The 20,605-nt window shown below is 36.6% G+C and overlaps 1 protein-coding gene across 2 annotated transcripts in view; it reads left to right on the top strand.

Annotated features, from left to right (window-relative positions):
- The first annotated feature begins 967 nt into the window (after positions 1-967).
- SLC25A12 (solute carrier family 25 member 12) overlaps positions 968-20,605 on the top strand; it is a 43,839-nt gene continuing 24,201 nt past the window's right edge. The window contains exons 1-4 of one of the 2 annotated variants that reach the window (XM_029959886.1): positions 968-1,082; positions 5,290-5,432; positions 10,105-10,220; positions 18,946-19,085. In XM_029959886.1, the coding sequence (XP_029815746.1) occupies positions 5,323-5,432; positions 10,105-10,220; positions 18,946-19,085 (366 nt within the window). In that variant the 5' untranslated portion in view covers positions 968-1,082; positions 5,290-5,322. Of the gene's footprint in view, positions 1,083-5,289; positions 5,433-10,104; positions 10,221-18,945; positions 19,086-20,605 lie in introns of those variants that run through there. The other variant, XM_018075291.2, reaches the window with a different exon arrangement.

The raw sequence follows: 20,605 nt of genomic DNA, 5'->3' as shown, positions 1-20,605 counted from the left end.
TTCATTTTGAGATATAACACGAGTGTGCTCTACTGCTGAAGACCCTGTCAGAAGTTACTGAATTCCAGCCAGGACTGATAACTTTGCCTCTGGCTCCTTTGTTTGAAATACAGGGCTACTACCAATTTGCAGCCAAGCTGTCAGAACATCAGTCTATGAACTAGGAACCAACAGGTCAGCTGACCCTTGAGAGAGCAGCTGCATCTGTCACGCCAGAAATGAGATTCAGCAGCGTTTACAGGAGCTCGGTTTTGCTCTGTGGAGGTGCTGCCAGCAGCCCCCGGCAGGACCCGCACCCGCGCCGCTGGTGCCTCGGTGGGGGCAGACACGGCCCCCGGACGGCTGCAACGGCGGTGTCCGGCACCGGCCGCCGAGGCAGCGGGCAGGCCGGGCCGGGCCGGGCGCGGCGCCTCGCCCCCACAGCGCCCTGCGCTGAGGCAGCGGCTGCTGCGGCGGCGCGCGGGCGGCGGCTCCTCCTCCTCTCCGTCTCCTCCTCCTCGGCGGCGCAGCATGGCGTCAAGTGACTCCCCGCTCCGCCGCTTGTGCAGGAGGAAGCGGGCGGACCCCCGCGGGGCCGGGGGCGGGCGGGCGGCGGGAGAGGCGTGGCCGCCGCCGGCGCTGAGGGAGCCCGCGGGGCCAGGGGGAGCGGCCGGCCCGCGGTGATGGTGGGCGGCCCGGGACAGCGGCAGCCGCAGCCGCGTGCCTCGCGCCCGCGGTGCCGCGGGGGTGCGCGCCGGGGCCCCTGGCGGTGGCGGGGTTTGTGGCGGGGCCGGCCTGGCCCGCGGGCCCGTGGCGGCCTTCCGAGGGCCGTTCCTGGGCCGGGGCGCCGCGGCTCTCGCAGGCAGCCCGGGGCTGACAGCTGTCACCGGGACCGAGCCTGGCGCGGTCCCACGGCAGCACAGCGCGGTGTTGGCTGGGGTTGGGCCTGTGGGTCTCAAGGGACGCCCCATGGCCGCCCTTACAGCGAGTGGTGTCGGGGCTCTGTCAGTGGCACGGCTCTCGAAGCAGTATCTTGCTTGTGTTTACAGGTGCACTCAGCCAAAAGAGCGGACCCCGCCGAACTACGAAATATTTTTTTGCAGGTAAAAAGATCTGTCTAGTGTTGTTTAAGTGACAGATTTCTGCTTTTTGCCCTCCCAGCAGTCTGCCATGGAATCAAACACATGTTGTGCTGCTGGGACACTTAAAACTTCACTTTGCAGGCACAGTGTATTGAAGAGGCTGTCAGGTATCGAGCAGAAACTGCTGGTGACACAAAACCTGATTAACCATTTCCAAATTATAATACTAAATATTTTTCTGAAGTATTTTCAAGTTTTCTATAAAATAAATAGCTGTAACTAAGTACTGTTATTTTTAAAATATACTTTTCCAAGATTCAAAAAGTTATTCTGCCTGTATGTTTTATCTTTGGGGTTTATATGTGTTTCTCTCACAAATGGATGGACTGCTGGCAATGTTTTTGGAACTTAAAATTGATAACTAAAGATTTATGCATTTCATAATATTATCCCTTGCAGGGCCTTATAATTAAGATATATATAAATAAGAGCATGAAGCTTTTTACACTCCCTTAGTTACAGTAAAGCACAGTCAGAAAGGAGAATTGAGTCAAACTTGTAACTTTGATAATAAACTATGAATCAAGCATATGGAATAAGAACAACAACTGTGTTTTAGGTCCATAGTTGGGGCACTGATATTTCAAAATCACTAAAATAGCTTCTTTTCCTTTTATATTGAATGTTAACACAGTATATTCAAGAAGGTTTTCTCTGTGAAAAAGTTAAGAATATAAAATGAATATTAAAGCTAATACTGTAAATAATAAAATCTATTATTTTTGACATGTAACTTCTGGTTCTACTGTATTATCTAATACTTTCCACATATTACAAGTAGTCAGAGAGACCTTTTTTGCCTGAGAGAGAGATGTTAGATCCCAACCCCGATTTTGGCGGATTTTTGCTTTTGTATACTGGATTACACTGGTAGTATTGCTGGAGTGCAAAAACTTAGAATGCTGGCATCAAACTGTGACATCTCAGCATTTAATTTCTAGCAAAAAATCTTCCAGCAGCCTGGGGGACAGTCTGGTTTTAAAACAGCTTCTGGGTCTTCTCCATGTCTTATCTTGTTATCTTCTAAGAAACATGCAAATTAAGTTGTGGATTGTTGCATGCTCTGAGGGATGAAAAAAATGAACACTCTTCTCTCTCCCCTTAAGTGTTTGAGATTTGCAGTAAAAAGAGCATAGAAAGAAAGTTTATTTTGCATTATATTTGATTAAAATTGAGTTTGAAATTGTGTTTCTGTTTGATGGGTAGCAATTGAACTTAGTTGCAAGCTTAAAAAAAATCAAAAGAGAATCATTCTTTCCAAGACTTAAATTGTAGAGAAATACTGCTAGTGTTGCACACATCAGGGGTCAAATATGTTGTGCTCTTTGCTGAGAGTGCTGGCCTGTCTGTGAGCTTCAGCTAAAGGTCGTGCATTCCTTCCTAAATTTGGCATCCCTTGGAAATGGTTAGAAGGGAAGATGTGAACTGTAGGCCTCATCACCATCCACCTTAATCACAGAGAGTGTACTTAAATTTCCTTCTCTTCATGCATGTCTTCTAAAGTGCTGCGCGCCCTCTGTCCATGTAGTTTATGTTGTATTAGTGGATTTCCAAAAGCTTGCTATATGTTTATTTTTACTATTTTGAACTGTTAAAAACCTAACATTTTACTTGCATTAAAAAGATGTGCTATTATTTCTTGTCTTGTAACTATGAAATGCAGGCATTGAAATTCTTTGTCTGTGCACCATCAGGTAACTTGAGTGTTTGCTAAACAGGCTTCAGTAACAACCATAAAAGAACATATTGGATAACAAATTATCCCTGAAGGATAAGAGAGTTAGGTAGAAACACAGCTGCTAGATTTCTTAGTGAACCTTCATTATTTTTTCTTAGGGAAGACACAGTCAGTCTTTGGGAAATATAGTTGAATTATTCCCTGCCTGCTGAGTTCAAGTGTAACTTGTTCCAGCAAGGTGAAGAAAGAAACAAAAACAAATTCCCAGTTTTAATACAGGAAACTTTCCCCACCACTGCTTAAAAATTACCTGAATCTCTTGCTTGTAGCTTAGCTTGATTTTAAAAATGTAATATTGATAGTGCCTGTAGGTCTCTTCTGCTTTGGAACTTCTCTCTCTTCTGCCCAGATAAAATCACTGGGATAGAAAACTCCTTTAAATTGAAAACTAACCAATTTTAAAAACAAAGCATTGTTTCTGAAAGTGTGGTGGGTACCTAGCACTGGATTGTACAACTAGAGTAGAGGGTTTGTGTGTTCATTTTATGTGATGAATTTTAAAAGTCTCATGCAAATTCATCAAGTGCTTACCCAAGACAGTCTATAAACGTATAGTAAGAATTTTGTGTTATAGCATTCAGGACTGAGGAAAGTACAGATTTAATTGATGTGTTATATTTTACATTCATATTTAGTCATAATTTACATTTACTTATTTTGTGCTAAAAGAGTCTTGATTTAAGTTGCATGGTGAAAAGGTAACCTGAGGACAAATGCATTTACATGCCTGGCTACTTTGTTAGACCTTAATTTATTGGCTTGCTGCCAAGCTCTTCCAAAATGCCATGACCTTCTCATATGGAGCTCAATGTATCTGTCAGTTAATTATTTTTGTCTCAAAATTTTTGTAATAAAACTTCCTGGACACATTTTTTATTGTAAAACAAATCATTGTTTATAATAAAGTCAGATAAATTGTTATCTGGAGAAAAAAGGAGGATGGTGTTTAGATTTTGACTGTCTTTGATATGCACCTCTGCTGTCATACAGTTGAATTCCATTATTCTTGAAGATATGCTCAATACTCTGCATGTTTGATGGTCCTTCATACATAACATTTTCTTTGGATTTCATGTCTTGCAGCAGAATTGTGCTTCGTAATGCATTTTCAGTCACTTGTGTGTACGACTGGGAAGAGAACCTTTCAGAGTTGATTCAAGGAAGCCACAATTTCCTTATGCTATCATGTTGGCAGCAGTGCTGAATTAAAGGATTCCTGTCCACTGTTTTTTGTTCCTGTTTTTGTGGAAATAATCTGTTTTAATTCTGCATAAATTCAGTAATCTGGTTTACAGTGCAGTCTTGCAAATAGCTGTCATCACAGCTATAGGGTGGAAGAGGGAGAGGTGATGAGGGGATGTGAGGGACTGGTGTTGTGGAAGGGATACAGGAGGTGCTGAAGCAGGCACTGATGCTGGTGCAAGCTCCTTTCTGCTGAAAGTGTGTCCAGACTGAACTGGTGGTGAAACAAGTATGAGACATGAGAATGATTCCCTTTACCTTAATGGAGTGTTACACCTTAACAGGTATTGTGTGCACATCTTATTGTTAATACTGTAATTCCTGTGGGTCCCTGGCACAGTAAGCTTCTGTTTTGAGAGCTGACACTCTTTCATGTAAAGCTGTGTCAGCTGAATCAAGGTACTGCAGCATATAGTGGAAAAGGCTATTAGTTGAAGTTTGAATTCATTAGCATAGATGTTGCACTTTAGATATTTGGAGGCATTGCCATTTCTTTTTCTGCAGAGAATGCTTATTTGCTAGGACTTAGAAAAGCATAACACATTTTTACAAATAAATTAAAAATCATTACTTCTAATGCAAATCAATAATAAAATTTTAAATCTGCCTGTGATTTTTAATTTAAAACTCAATGCTAGTAAAATTGAAAGAAATGACATTTCAATTTACTCAAATCCTATTTTTGTGTGTGTGAATTTTTACTTAAAATCATTTGTTTCAGGATAAAAATTAATCTGGAAGTTTATTTCTCACAAAAAGAGAAAAGAAATAATATATGTTTTCCAAAATAATTATAGTAACTATCAAGAACAATTATTAAGAAAATATCTGCTACTAGAAATGGTAGGAAAACTTACGTGCTGTGTTTTCAGCAAATGGCAGGCTACAGCACGGTTGTAATACCTGACAGTTTCTGAAAATATATAATTGTCTTTTAATTAGAAGATATTGATCATTATGTGAACATATATATTCTGCAGGGAAATCTGATTGTTGGTAGTATAAAACTAGTACAGTAACACTGTTAATTTGATCGAGGACTTTAATTTCAGAGCAGTTATGTGCAGACAGTTATGCAACATTTTAAGTTGCATTCAGTGAAGTTACTAGTTTGTTAATCACCAATAATTAGCATTTAAATGGATTAATCTTTGTTTGTGTGGTTATGTTTTTTTATTTTTACTGTAGTATGCAAGTGTTGAGAAAGATGGTGAGCATTACATGACCCCGGAAGATTTTGTGCAGAAATATCTAGGACTTCATACAGATCCACATCACAATCCTAAGACAGTGCAGCTGTTGGCTGGAGTGGCAGATCAAACTAAGGATGGGTGAGAATTTTGCTTTCCATTTGAAACTTGTAATGCATTAGTACATGCGTGAGTCGTGAGTTGGATAACTTCATCTTCTAAAATACATTATTGATTTTATTACACTTTAAGCTTATTTAGATAAGTTTTTTTACAAGTACAGTAGAGTATAGATTTGGGAAAACTGGGAAAAAAAAGGTGGTGTTTAACATGGATTTTTTTTTAAGTTCAGATTTGTTTTAGTGACATTTTAATAAATACTACAAGTGCTGAGGAAGTCGAACTGCAGGGAAGTTCAGCGTAGTATGATTGCCTCGGAAAAGTTCTTTTCTGTGTGTCCATGTCCACGATTAGATACTGTATAGTGTCTTCAGTACCTGTAATTAGACATGGAAATATGGAAGAGCATTCTTATTTCTGTAGTATGCAATTCAAATCAAACCGTTGAGGTCTTTTTTAAAGTGCTGACTCTTAGAAAAGTGAAACACGAATGACTCTACTCAGGAAGAAGGTGTTTACCTAATGAAGATAAGGTCACAGCACATAAAGCTTTTCCAGCGCTACTTACAGATGATCCTGCTTGCTTCTAGACAGTTCCCTCAAATCAATTTGCAAAATGTCTGCTCTGCTGAGTACCCCCTAACTCATTTGTCTTCCAAGGAGCCTTTTCTTTTGCTGTGTGTAGGCTTCTAGTTTTGGCCTTGGATTGTAGTAGGATGTATGGACATTGTTGAAGTAAATTGACGAAGTTAAGATGGATCAGAGAAGAGGTCAAGAATGCAGAAGTGAGTGGCTATTTGGTAGGGAAGAAAATGCTGTTAAAATAGTAAACATTTGTAAATGTATAGATGTAACTTATTTTAAATTGAACTTAAATGTTTTTGTTTTCATGCGTTCTGCTTCAGAATATTTTCTTAATTTGCTTATTGTCTTGAGCAGCTTGCTGCACAGTATCTGTGCTATACAAGTGAAATTATATATGCTATATACTTTTTACACTAAATGACAGAAGTAGGATCTTCCGTTTGATGTAATGTTACATGATTTTTCTTTTTATAAAGCTGCACTACTTTGCTAATACATTTGAATGTGCATATATTTTGTAAATCTAAATAACCTGTCTCTGTTTCCAGTACATGGCTGCAGTTTGTTGCTCTGTTTCGGATTGGAAAGGATATTTTGTATGTATCTGTTGAAGTAATAGTCTATTTGATGACTAGTAAACCAACAAACTTAGTATCTTGTTCCTCTCAAAAAGCTGTTGGTTATCTTTTATGGTGTGCATTTCTTCAGACAAAATGTTTATCTGCTTGAATACTTGTCTGAAACTTATTTTTCTAAACATTTTAAATATTTCTCCATAATCTGTATTTCATGTGAAGAATTTGTTATACCCCCATCATTGTCGGTTTATTTATTTACTTCTACATTCACATTCTTTCATTTGGGGTGAGTTTTAATATATCAAAATCCAGACACTAATAACTATATAATCTGCATAGAGAGTTTAATCTGTAGCATGAATAATTATTGTAATCTTCAACTGAATTCCAGAATACATTGCATCTTTCCTAGGACATAAGTTATAAAGAAGTCCAAGGAAGTCCTATTCCATACATACATTTGTAAATTAAATGACAGCCCAACATCATGCAGCAAGTCATTGAGAAGCTTTGGGTTCTCTTACAAGATTTCATTTCTGTGTCTACTGTCGTAGTCTCTTAGCCTTGCTTGCTCTTCAAATAAATAGTCGCAGTGTTCTTGGTTGCTTTCATTGTTAATATTTTTTTATGTCTTTTAGGTTTAAGTTTGGCACTTTACAAAAAAAAAAAAAGGACATTTTGGAACTGGCTCTCTGTAGGCGTGTGTTTAAAAAAAAATGGTTTTTTACTTTTTTTCTGATAGTAACCTGATCCTTATTTAACTGTTCCAGAGTACTGTTGCCTTCTCCTGTTACTGCAGTACAAGACTGGTTTGCTTTAGTGGAACTCAGTGAGGCAGTTCATAAAACAAAAGACTGTTCACTTTCAAAATGTTTATTCCTCATTGTTAAAAATGCATGTTCTTAGCAATTAATGCAATGACCTCTAAATCAGAATTTCACCTAAACTTCCTTGTCTGTTGCCTGTTTAATACAGCAGGATTTCACTGACGCTGTAAACATTCCTATGTCTTCCGACTGCTGGCACTGGTTTTGAAATTAGGATAAATACCCTCTCTGAATAATGTACTTATATATATATGTGCCTAAACCAGTTTCCCAATTATATAAGTCAATTACCATTAGGAGGTATTGCAGTTTTAAAATAAAAGATTTTTTTCTCCCTTCAGGCCTTCAAAATTTCACAGTAGTAATTCAAAATTCTTCATTTTAATTGCTTGTTTCTACATACTCTTTTTGTCAGCGTATCATCTTTAAATCTGGAAATACATTCTTGAGCAAAGTTCTGAAGAAAGAGTTGGTATTTCACATAGTGGAGAGTCACAGCAGAGCTATACATAACGTCTAAAAAGCTATGTTGTGTGGGGAAAAATGAACAAAGAGTTGTAGTAGGAAAAAAGGAAAGATAGAGAAGAAGTGTAAACACATGGGTTACTTGGTGTGCTTTTGGAGGATAAAAGTAGAGAGGAAATAAGAGGAAAAGAAATTTTTTTAAAATGTTACAAATGAAATGAAAGGTGAGTGATTTGATATCGTTCTGGACTCTGTAGTGCAGTGGGTTCACTGGGTGATACTTGAGTAGTGATCGGGTGGGAAGCTCCATCATTCCCTTTAATCCAGTTCCTGTTATCTCCCCGCTAATGGCTAATGGAGGATCACGGAGGATATCCCTGCTCTTAGACATTGCAAGTTGAATATATGGAAAGGCAATTGAATGTGTCTGTCTCCTTTTGCTGTAGGCACTGTTAAAGTGAGACCTCTGAAGACGTCTTCTTTCAGGTTCAGGCTTCTACGAATGCGTTCTACAGAGATCGCCACTTGATTTTGTCAATTGTAAAGCTTCCTGATTAGGAATTAATTTGTATGTCAGCTTTGTGCTTGTATGTGAGGTATATTTTGAAATGATAGTATTTACAATTGTTTTAAAGGATCATCTGTTTCTTTCATCCTAACCCCTTGTTTATCGAGGTCATCCTTTTGATGAAATTGCCTTTGCATCCGAAGAACCATTCTCATATCTCTGATTTTTGTGGCTGAAATGCGACACATTAATACCATGATTCCGTATTTGCCAGATCTTAATTTTTTTCAAAATCACTATTTTTTTCTGTATTTCCTGTGTAATATGTATATGCAAGGATGTTAACATATGTAACCTTTTTTTAAAGTATCTCAATTCTACTTCTTGTGTACTTTGATAGAGAAAGACTAGATAAACTAATGATTTTCTTCTTGATTTTCTTCTGTTTTTTTTCTTTGTAGGGAACAGAATTTATACTTGACTCATTAGCCCTAAGCAATGTTGTGTGAAGTAATCACTATAAACTAATGATAGCCTATGAAGAGTACTAAATTCAGATCAGTTGTGTACATTTTCTAGGAAAATGCACCATCTACAGTGATAGTCTATGTTTTAACAGCATTTACTGAAATAGTAATTTTTTGTTTAATTAAAGAAATGTAATTGGAATTCTTATTGCCATTGATAATTTATTTGATGCTAAAATATATATCCCATCGTTTTTTGTGCCAGCATTATCCTTTATCTTAGCTTAAGGCTTATCTTTCTGCAACTCTTTATGCATGTGGCATTCGGACCCCTTCTAAATATTTTGTTTTTCTGTTAGTCAGAATAAGCTGAGTGCCTCTAGAAAAAGTACTTATTATTATCCTAACAAATTATCTGTGCATTCAAGTCTGAGTTTATATGTAGTGACCACAGGGACTTGGATTTCTCTGCCGTGTTGCAGAGATGATGTGGGAACCTTATCTGGGGCTATCGCTGCTTCCTTATCTTGCACAGAAACAACTTTCCTAATGCATCCTGAGTTGGCTTTTTTCTGTGTAGCAATTGTCTTGCATAAACAACTCATAATCTTGTGATCTGCTGTTACACTGAAGTCCTTCCCTGCCTTGTCATGTCTAACTGTTCTTGTGTCCAAATGTTCCTACATTCTTTATTGTCCCCAAGTACATGACTTGGCGGCTCACATTATATTTGAAGTGTAATAGTCTTTCCATATGTGTAGTAAAGTTTGACTTTTTCTAACCCTGTTTTTTTTCATGAACATTAGACATTGTTTTAAGAAAATGTTTGTAGTATATTCCTGTACTTGAATTAAAATATCTTTTCTTTCTCAGTAGAAATATATATAGTAATACAATGTCAGAGCTGTAGATTTCATGGTAATAGAATTTCTGTGGCTTTATCTCTTAATTTTTAAGTGCTGTGTGCTTACATTTAGAATTACAAAGTAATGAATTATAGGTGTTCAGTGGGAATTGATTATGTTTTGGTTTTGATGGATATGAAGAATTCAATTGCTTTATAGAGGAAGAAAGTTGCATGAAGGTTAAGTAACTACTTTAATGTAACAAATACTTTTCAGTTTCTAGAGTCTTAATTATTTTATGTTAGAATTTTATTTTAATATTTGGATCATATAGTTTTCTAGAGTATCAAGTGCAAATGATCATTGTTATTATGAATATTCTTTTAAATCTTTGTAACTTCTGTGTTTTCCTTTGTAGGTTAATTTCGTTTCAAGAATTTTTGGCATTTGAATCTGTTTTGTGTACTCCAGATGCAATATTCATTGTTGCTTTTCAGTTATTTGACAGGAATGGCAATGGAGAAGTAACATTTGGTAAGAATACCTAAAGAAAAACAGTTTAAGAAAGTGATTAAAATAGTATCAGTCATAATAATGGTTCCTGACCACAGGTGCATAGAAATGTATATTGTGCAGTACTGTACTGTTTTCCTAAGAGTTTGCATGAGTAGAACTTTTTTTTCAAGTGACACAAGCTTAAGAAGTACACAGAGATAAAATATGTTCTGCTCTGTCATCTTGAATCAAGATTTTTCATTTTCCTGAGGTAGTTTATACAATGATGTTTTGCTCAGTGTCATCCTAAGTGAAATTTTATGTCCTGGACTTTAAACTGCTTCAACAATGGGGGAGTTTTAAAATACATTCTGGATCTCCACATATCTTTGAAGAACTGTCATTAGATACAATAAGAGCTCAATATAGAAATTAAGGAGGTCTAATCTTTTGATTTCCTAGGTTAGTGTTCCTTTTCTTGAGGAGCAAATATTTAATGGTATGAGTGTAACTTACAACTAGATCATATATTTGAAAAACTAGAAAGAAAATAATGGCCTTCAGTTTTTTTACCTTTTTTCCCCCTAATCACATAAATTAGTGATCAGACAAAATTCTTTAGGCCAACTACACTGCTTTATGATATTGCTAAATAACTGTTATTAACATTGCAGTTTAAGGAGGAGTAGGCTTTATTTTTAAAACTTCATGTTTATGAAAATTAGATAAATCAACGGTAAGAATTTTAATAAAATGGATTGAGAATTAAATGTTATTTCTATCCAAAAGAATAAAGCTCTTAATAAAGAAAATACAAACTATGCTTGGATTTGTAACCACTTGCTGTTTGTACTATTTCATTCGTATGAAAAGTGTTTCAACTTGTTGAAAAAAATGCAAGGGTGGTTTTATGGAAACAAACTGCTTGACTTACGATGTCTGTTAAATTACATCGTTAACTGAAGAGTCAAATACTAAGCAATTGGGATACACAACATCTCGAAAAGAAAATCTTTTAGAATTTACGTAAAGATGAAGTCAGTAAATGCAGTCATTACAGATTGGAGAAACTGCTGCAATCAGTGTGACCACGTTAATGATGGTTTATTTAATAGTCTCACAAAACGGGGAGTTGAACTTCGCAGCTCTCATGAGCACACTTGAAATTGCTGGTTCCGTAAATGAACAAAATTGTATACATTTCAGTTTATACAGATTGCTCAGTCAGACTGAGGATTGTTATTTTTATGAGTGTGTAATTAAATTAAAGTCTAAAAGAACAACACAAACAAGAAAAATTGTAAAACAGAAAATTGCATGTTTTTTCTATATCTTGCTGAATTTTTTTTATGGGGCTGATAAATCTTGAATAGGAAATTCCTTAGGGAACTTAAAATTTATTGTTGGTTTCTTGTTTTTTTACGAAATTAATTATATTGCAGTTATTACTCTATGTTGCAACATAACATAGTACATATTTTTTGTGCTACAGTTCCCACATTTGCTGCTGCTTTTTTGCCTTTTTTAATTCTTGTTTGTAACATTGGCTGTTTACTTCATATGCATAACATACAAATTAATACATGTGTGAAAAATGGCAGTGATGATATGTGACCTTCAGAATTTGGTAACCCTTCAGTCAGTTTCCAAGTCAGTCTTCTGGCCTTTAGAGGCTGTTTTATGAATGAGTCCTACACTCTTTACTTTTCATAGCACAGAAACAGAAAGGCACAGAGTTTAGTTTCATGTGGAAACAGGGCAATATAGAAAAATAAGTCTTAAAGTTAAAAATTTTGGTAAATTATTAGAAATGTACTGAAATGGAATAAGTTTAGACGGTGTGAGAATTGCTGTCAGACAAGTCAAGTCTGTTACAGGCTGTGTAATGTATCCAAGTCTGCAGGTAAACTATGTTGATTATGGGAGCAAACACCAGGCAAGATTTTCTAGCTCAGATGAAATGCTCTGTGGATGTGATTGCATTGATGCCAAAGCTAACTCAAACCAGTAAGCCTTGCCAGAAGCAACATGGATTTACTGAGGTTTTCCTGCACTGTGGATCTGGAGCAAGGGACAGAATTAACTTGGATCTGTCTGTTAGACCAGTAACTTGAACCCAACGCTGGCCTTGTGTGAGATAATGCATTTTCAAAAAATATTCTTGTCTACTCAAATTTTCAGTTATCCAGAGAAAGTTAAGTATACTTGTTGAATTTTAGAACTGGCTCTGTACTTGAAAGCAATTTGGTCTAGTTGGGTTCACATCTGCTATTTAGGATTTATTTACTGACATGATTTTGGACCATACTAAAGCACGTTAGCATTTTACAGTCCTCTTGACCCTCAGTCTGCCACTTGTCTCTTAAAACGTTGAGCTTCCAACTCTCCAATGATGAAACTATTAATTAAATTGTATTACAGAAGAACTATCTTAGAAGAGGAGCAAGAGTTTATGATTCTTTAGAAACTGTTTTATATAAATACTTGTCAGCTATGCAATGCTAATCAAAGTACTTGTCTGTGCAATATCATATGTTAGTTGGAATTGTTGCAACATGAAGCCTTCTGTCACTTTAATGTCATCTGCTTTCTTAATGCTTTGGGACAGTTTTCCAGGAGTTTTGAACATCCAGAAACCCTGTATGAATGACTTCTATAAATATACAGTTAGTATTCTGCAGCATTTGTATAGTAGGTTCATTGCAACAAGAAATTGTACCTACTTAGTATGAGCAAACTGCACAGCGTGCTTAGTACACTGGACTTGCTGTCAGCCTGGTGAATAAAAAGCAGTAAAATGACTATTTTAATAACCCAGTGATACAACTGATAGTGTAGTTTGTTACTTTTTAATCATGTAGTAATAGAGAAATAGCATGTATTTTCCTGATCAAGTGATTCTGCATCTTCATAAATGCTTCCTAGGTGAATAATTTATGCAAAATGTGTTGCTGATGAGCCCTTACAATACTGCATTAACCATAAAATATTTAAAAGGTAACAGCTAAAGCTGATGAAGAAAAGTGATTTTTTTCTCATGTGTTATTTTCTTGTTACGGGTTTCTGTCTGTAGCCAGAGAAAACTGACAAGTGCTTTGCTCTTTTGATCATGGGATGTAACTAAGCTGCTTCTTGAGTGAAATATTTGAAAACACTCCATAAAATTTATACTGTTGTACTAAGGAATATTATCTCTCTTCTGTGCAGGTCTTTTGACCTGAATTCAGGTTAAAGCACACCTGAATTTGCTCAGGTTATTTGTGTTTTTCCAATGTTGAAGCAGATAATCCTTACTATGGCTAAAAGATGAAGTCTGTGACTATGACTGAAACTTCTCTGAAAAACAGGTTGTCTAACTGGAAGTAAAAGGATTCTTTGTAATTTATCTCTTTGGCACACGATACAATGATCTGGACTGCATCAGTTTTTCAAGGCTTTTCCCAGCTGTTCTTCCTTGTAGACTCACCACAAAGAAAGCCATTCTCTGATAAACTGGAGAATTTCAGAGATGCTTTTTTAGTTAAATACACATGCAGATACAGATAGAAAGATAGAGCTGAAATATGTTCGTGATTCTTGTGCACTCAGAATTATTTTGGAGATAGTTGGAAAATATTTATGGAACTGAACATAAGGCTTTTAAAAACATCCTGCAGCTCAAAATCTAATTAGAAATATCTTGCAGAGTATAATAGCCGTCTTCTTCAAAAGTATTGGGGAAGAGGAAAGCAATCAGATGCCTAGTAATGCAACTATTTGAAAATTATATGAATATTGGTGAACTGAAATAATAAACATCAATTTAATAGTTTCAGAAGTTGGGTGTACAATGATACTGAACTCTTGCCCGTCTATTTTCTTAAACCAGTTTTAATCTGGGAGAGAAAGCTTAGGATTCCCCTAATCAGGACATAGAGTTTGAGAACACTGAAAGAAGATGAGCAAGAAGAACAAGAGAAAGGACTTGAATATATGTTGTTATTAGTGCTTTGTTTTTGAGCATCAGGAAACATGGATCACTCCTAGTGCTCACTTCTCCACCGTTTCCGAAAGGGCAGTTGGATTGAAAATGCTAGGATTTGGATTTAATTGTAAAAGTTCTGTGTTCTAAAATATTATTTGCAACCATAAAGGCTGGAAACCTTTTATAATGTAAACAGAAAAATACAATCACATGTCTACAGAGCTAAGGATATAAGAAAAACACTGTGTTTTAATTAAGTGTGCTATAAACCAGAACTGCTATTTTTTTGGCCTCCTGGTAGCTGTTAGTTGCCTGTTTTCAAGGTGTCAGATAATGTAGGAAACACCACTTCCTTTTGTCTTTTTTTTTTTGGTATGATCTTTTCAGGCTTAAACCACAGTTTTAAATACATGTGAACAATGCAGAGTGGCAACTCCATAATAATACTAAGTTCAAAACCATAGTTCAGCAACAAGGAACAGAAAAGGAATTTTTTGTTAAGGCTGTCATTAATCCTAACTTTAAATAGAATCACTAATCCTTTTAAAATAAAAGTAGAAATACTATGTAGCTATTTCTAATTTGGCTTTCTCATGTCAAAGTAATTATTGTATTACTTACATTTGGATCACTTTTAATATACTTCTGTGACATCAGGTGCTACAAAAAAGTCTTTCTGCCTTTAACTGTGATTCTTTATTTTAGGCTTCAAAGTGAAAATATGCTATTTGCAGAAATAATGAAAACCAGCAACATAAATGTTAAAATGCATTATGTGCATTAAGCCTGAAATATCTGCAAATGGGACAGTAGATTACTGAGTAGACAGAAGAAACTGCAAAACAGCCCTGATAAACAACAAACTTTTAGTATGCTTTTGCTGCTACTTAAGACTTGCCACTTTTATATTTTTGTGTCCCTAACAAGCATGATTGATGTTTCATCACTGGTGAGAAGCAATGGCAAACTGTTAACACGTTGTTGGCACTGGAATTGTGTGAGGTTTCCACTCTGCTTCTTAGGGAGCTGCTAAGTCAAAATGAATAATAGGTACTACCTCAAGGTTTACTTGGAGTACTGAGCTCATCCTTACAGTGGGCCACCAACAAGACATCCTAGTGTTTATAATTTAAAGTATTCTTTCTCCTTATATGATATGGAGTATTGCCTAGAAACTTTGTTTTTCTCCTATCATTTTTCTGAACCTGATAGGTAAGAATGTTTGATGGAAGTTGAGCTAACCATGTGTATACTGCCTGCAGATAGCTGCTCCAGGCATCTATAATTTGTTTAAAATGATTGGGTGGGGAAATTCTGCAGCAATCTTGTGAGAATGTGTGTCGCCTTGGAGGTAATGTACTAGTGCACTAGAGTAGTAGGTTTATTGTTCCTGGCGCTGATGGTAAGTTGAGTGTGTCATCAGGCTGCTGACTTGTATGCCCATCTGAGAAGAAAATGTGCTCCTGTAAGCCTGGAAAGAAAGTTATCAGCTCAGTAGGAAAGAATTCCACTGTGGAAAGGTGAGCAAAGAGTAGAAGACATTAGTAAATGAGCAGCATGTATTGACAGAGATGATGAATGCATTCTGTAAAATGTCATACTAAAATGAAAGGCTTTAAAAGTGATTTACTGTTTGCCCCCTGCAGAATAGCTCTGTTGGAAATTTGAAACATTTGTAGTTTATCTTAATTTAGAAATGTTACTAGGTTTCTGAGGGAGATAAAAAACACGGGCAAACCCAGCATCTGTACCTTAACGTTCCCTGTTTTCTTTGTTGTCAATGCTTTGATACTACTGTGGGGAAAAAAAATAATTAAAAATTAAACGTTTCTTCATAATTCAGAGTGGTGAAAATGCAGGTGATGATCACATTATGTGTAATTTCTGAAATGTGATTGTCTGTTTGCTGCTTCTCATCACACAAGTTGTTAGCTGTGGTGATAGCTATTTCCTTTAGCATAAGAGAATAACCAGCAAAATTGGATTAAAAAGGTATTCTTGATATATTGTGAAGAAAGCACCCATACTCTTGGGTAGACAGAGTAAATTTTAGCACCTGTTGAGAGGTGTTTGAGAATCTCAGATGGCTTTGGAAGATTGCATTTAGTGTTTCTGTGGTTTTAACTGTGAGTGTGATGTGGCACTGGCACAGGTTGCCCAGAGAAGCTGTGGCTACCCCATGCCTGGAGGTGCTCAAGGCCAGGCTGGACGGGGCTTTGAGCAATGTGATCTAGTGAAAGGTGTCCTGGTGGAGGGGGTGGAACTAGGTAATCTTTAAGGTCCCTTCCAACCTAAACCACTATGATTCTATGACTGTTCAGAACAAGTACACAATTTTGCCTCTGTACTTCAAGTGTTTCATAAACAAAGCCAACATGGAATTGATTAAGCATTAGATACAAGAACATAGCTTTAAACCCAGACTACTATAGAATGTGCAGTGTATGTTACTGGGTGTGAATGCCTGTGGAAGAGAAATGGATAAGGCACCCAAATTTTCAGAGAAGCAACAGGCTAATCTGGAGACCATTTATTAAAGCTAGTTAGTCACTTCTGGAATTCTTCAATACACTCAACTATTGAATATAAATTTATTAATTTAACTTATTTTTATGTGCTGAAGAATCTTGACTTGTGATACACTGATGACTAGTTATAAATGTTTTTATGAAGATAATAGTTTAAGATTCTTGGTTGTTTAAGTAGTACACAATTACAATGTGGAGTGAGAGTTATGAAAACACTAGGGGCTTGAGTCTCATTAAAAGTAAGTGAAAGGTCTATCTCTATGAACATGGATGGATAAGAAAAGAAATGTTTTTAGAAAAAAGACCTTTTTTTTTTAACCTTTGTCTAAGGTTAAAAGAAGCAATTATCGGAAACAAGTGAAAATATGATTTAAATTCTCTGGCTGCTTCAGCACATTCTTTCCTAAGTTTTCATTAGAGGAATTTGGTGTTTATTAGAAATCAGTTATACAGACATGTAGGTAGTTGCTGCTTGGCACCCTATTTGTACATCAGTAGCCAAGCCAACAGAGCCAGTGAAGGAGGCCTGTCTTCTTCACTGCCCACAGTTAGTGCTGTTTTGCAGACTCCACTGCTGAGTGAGCTGCACTGACCTGATTGTGTCTGTAGTACATGCAGACTCCAGGTAGCTTGGTCAGAAGCTGCAGTGAGTTAGTGGCAGGTGGGGAATTTGAATTTACAGATCTTGGTTCGTTGATAAATAAAATAGTTTACACTGTGTATTTGGTTCTTTATCTTTCTTTTTCTTAACCCTCACCTTGCACATTCATACTGGTGAGTAGGTATGAGTGGACAGTTACAAGTAGTCAGAATAGTTTTTTAGGTTTCTTGTTTACTCTAACAGCTCCTTTTGCCTACCTTGCAGTGGAAACTGGTTTTAATTGTAGGTTTTTGACTATACTCTGTGTTTGACCTTTAAGTAAGGGTTATATTACAGTTAAACCACTAGCCACAGTCTGCCTTTAAATATGTAATCTCAGTCTAACTGCAAAGCAGATAATCTAGCCAAGGAATCCTACTTTGTATGTGCCTCTACTGAGACACCTATATTCTGGACATTTACCTTCCTTTTCTCACTGAAAACATAAAACCAGATAATGGTTTGCCTAGATTTGATCTAAAACTAGTAGAGGCAAGTGAATGAGTGAATCAAGTAGTCTTTTAGCTTAGGGAAAGCAGTAGATTTGCTCCAAACAAATAGCTCTTGGTAGAGTTGTCAGATGATAATTAAAGATCTTGTTGCATTTGGTCTTTTAGCATAACTGTTTAAACATATAAAAGGTGTGGTTTCAGCTAAAATATTTTGTACTTTGCTTTAAATTTAAGCTGTATGCCACATTTTATTTTGGTTGTCATCAGGTTCTGGGTTGATAAAAACAAACCATTTCAGGTACTATGAGGTAAATTTTGAAAAGTGTTCATATGATATGGGTAGATGTCCAGTTATACAGTTTATGTGGTTGGATGATCTGCACAAAAAGCAGGCTTGTTTGCAGCATGACAATGCTGTGTATGAATAATGCACGCCGTTTTTCAGATGAGGTTTTTGACTAAATTCAGATAATATGTTTAGCATTGGCATTTCAGTTGTACAGTATACATGTGGAGAATTCCATAATCTGAAATAGGAGGTTTTTTCTTTACTTCATTTAAAAGAGGACATCTCTATCTTCACTTATCTTAAAACATTTTAATAACTGAGACTATCAATTATGTTTTATAGGATTTGATTTTTGTGCTAAGGCCTTATCAAAAGCATCTAATAACGTGCTTTCTGCTGAGTTAATGATACGTTTTAGATGTCATTTCTTATACCTATCTTCAATAGCCATATTCAGACAGTGTGATTGTAATAATGAAGTTTCAATCAAACCATACTTAGTATGACAAATATTGCCTGAGACTGTAATGCAGGTATTCGTGCTCTTGATAAAGGGCCTAATTTGACTCCTGGCAGAGACAGAGAACCACTATTGATTTTTATATCAGAATGCAAAATAGCTCTTATTTGTCATGTATGAGAGAAATTGCTTCTTAATTAAAACGAAATAAAACACTCACTCCAAGGTTTTATGCAGTAATACAAAAAGTATCATGTTGTGTCTCAAATATGTTCTTATAGGTCTGTAAAGGTTCAGTTAGCAATTATTCTTAACAAGCTAAAACACTTCTTAAACAGCTGCTGAAATCATCATTTGTTTGTATCCTTCCTGGAATGTTTGTAGATTTATTGTACCCCGAGGCTCACTTGTTGTTTTTCCCTCCCCCAAAGCAAATGTCAAAGAAATATTTGAACAAACTCTTACTCATCTTCATATCCCCTTCAACTGGGACTGTGAGTTCATTCGACTGCATTTTGGACATAACAGGAAGAAGCATCTTAACTATTCAGAGTTCACTCAGTTTCTTCAGGTCAGTTATTAACCTTCTTCGAAAGTAGAACTGAAACTCATTTCACTTCTATTAATACACTAATACCATTATAAATTTTGAGCTTATTCTGGTAGTGGTTATCCTTATCTGATACTAATCCTGACAGTTATGATGAACTGTTATTTCTCCTTTGTAAGCAGTGTGTACTCATTGTGCTTTAACTTACATACCATACTTTCAAAGAATAGGACTAAACATACTGTTTACAGAATTAACAATTTTACTGATTGTTGTTAACACTGGTTTGAGGGTCTACATTTTCTGTCATAGGAGTTTAATAGCAAAACTAACCTCTACCAGAGAAACTTAGCATCCTTAATATAGCTAGTTGTTATCAACGTATAACCTCCCATATAGAGGTTTCAGCTTCTGTAACATTTCTTTTAGTTTTATAAACATTATCCTAATACTTTTCTTCACTCACTGGCATGCATGCTACCGCACGGATATTGGGAGTTAAGTCTTAAATGCAGCCAACTTTGCAGGAGGTAAATCTGATTTCCTGAGATGTTGCTGAAATGTCCTCTAGGAATTGGGCTTTAAAGGATTTCACTTGTTGAACTGCACCATGTGCTAAGCCAAAAAGTTAACAGTTAAAACATGAATTGAACATTATACTAGAAAGAAATAATGATGTCAGTTATAAAGGATAGAGAAAGAGGAAAGTAGGAGGAATTTACATTATAATTCGTGGAAAAGGAGTTGACGGAATTGTAGGTAATTGCACTGAATCCCATAAATTAACATACAATGGATATACTCATGATATAATTTTCTGTCTAGTAGACATGAAGAAAAATAGATCATGCACTTCCAGAGCTGGTCTTTGGTACAAAAAAAGTTTTGTATGTACTGTCTTAAAAGTAAGGAGTGATAATGTGCTTTGACATCTGCAATTATTGTGCAGGATAAAAATAGGTATCACAGAATAGTTTGGGTTGGAAGGGGCCTTTAAAGGTCATCTAGTCCACCCCCGCCTGCAATGTGCAGGGACATCTTCAACTAGATCAGGTTGCACATAGCTCTGCTCAACCTGACCTTGAGTGTTTCTAGGAATGGGGCACCTACCACCTCTCTGGGCAGCCTGTTCCAGTGTTTTACCCTCATCATAGAGAACGTCATTCTTACATCTGATCTGAATCTACCCTTTTTTTAGTTTAAAACCATTACCCCTTGCCCTACCACAATGAGCCCTAAAAAGTGTGTCCCCATCTTTCTTATAAGCCCTCTTTTAAGTATTGAAAGGCCATAGTAAGATCTTCCAGGATCCTTCTATTTTCATCTGTCCAGGCTGAACAGTCCCAGCTCTCAGCCCTTTCTCATAGGGTAGGTGCTCCAGCCCTCTGTCATTTTTGTGGCCCTCTGCTGGACCTGCTCCAACAAGTCCATGTCTTTCCTATACTGAGGTGTGTCTTGATCTAGAGCAGACTCTAGAAAAACATACCTAACTGTAGGAACTGAAGTCTGTATTGAGGTACTGGAGTTTGGCACAGTTCTTT

This window comes from Manacus vitellinus, unplaced genomic scaffold, assembly GCF_001715985.3.
Source record: "Manacus vitellinus isolate BGI_N305 unplaced genomic scaffold, ASM171598v3 scaffold_22_pilon, whole genome shotgun sequence".
NCBI classification, from domain to species: domain Eukaryota; kingdom Metazoa; phylum Chordata; class Aves; order Passeriformes; family Pipridae; genus Manacus; species Manacus vitellinus.
This window is presented reverse-complemented; position numbering and strand designations above follow the sequence as displayed.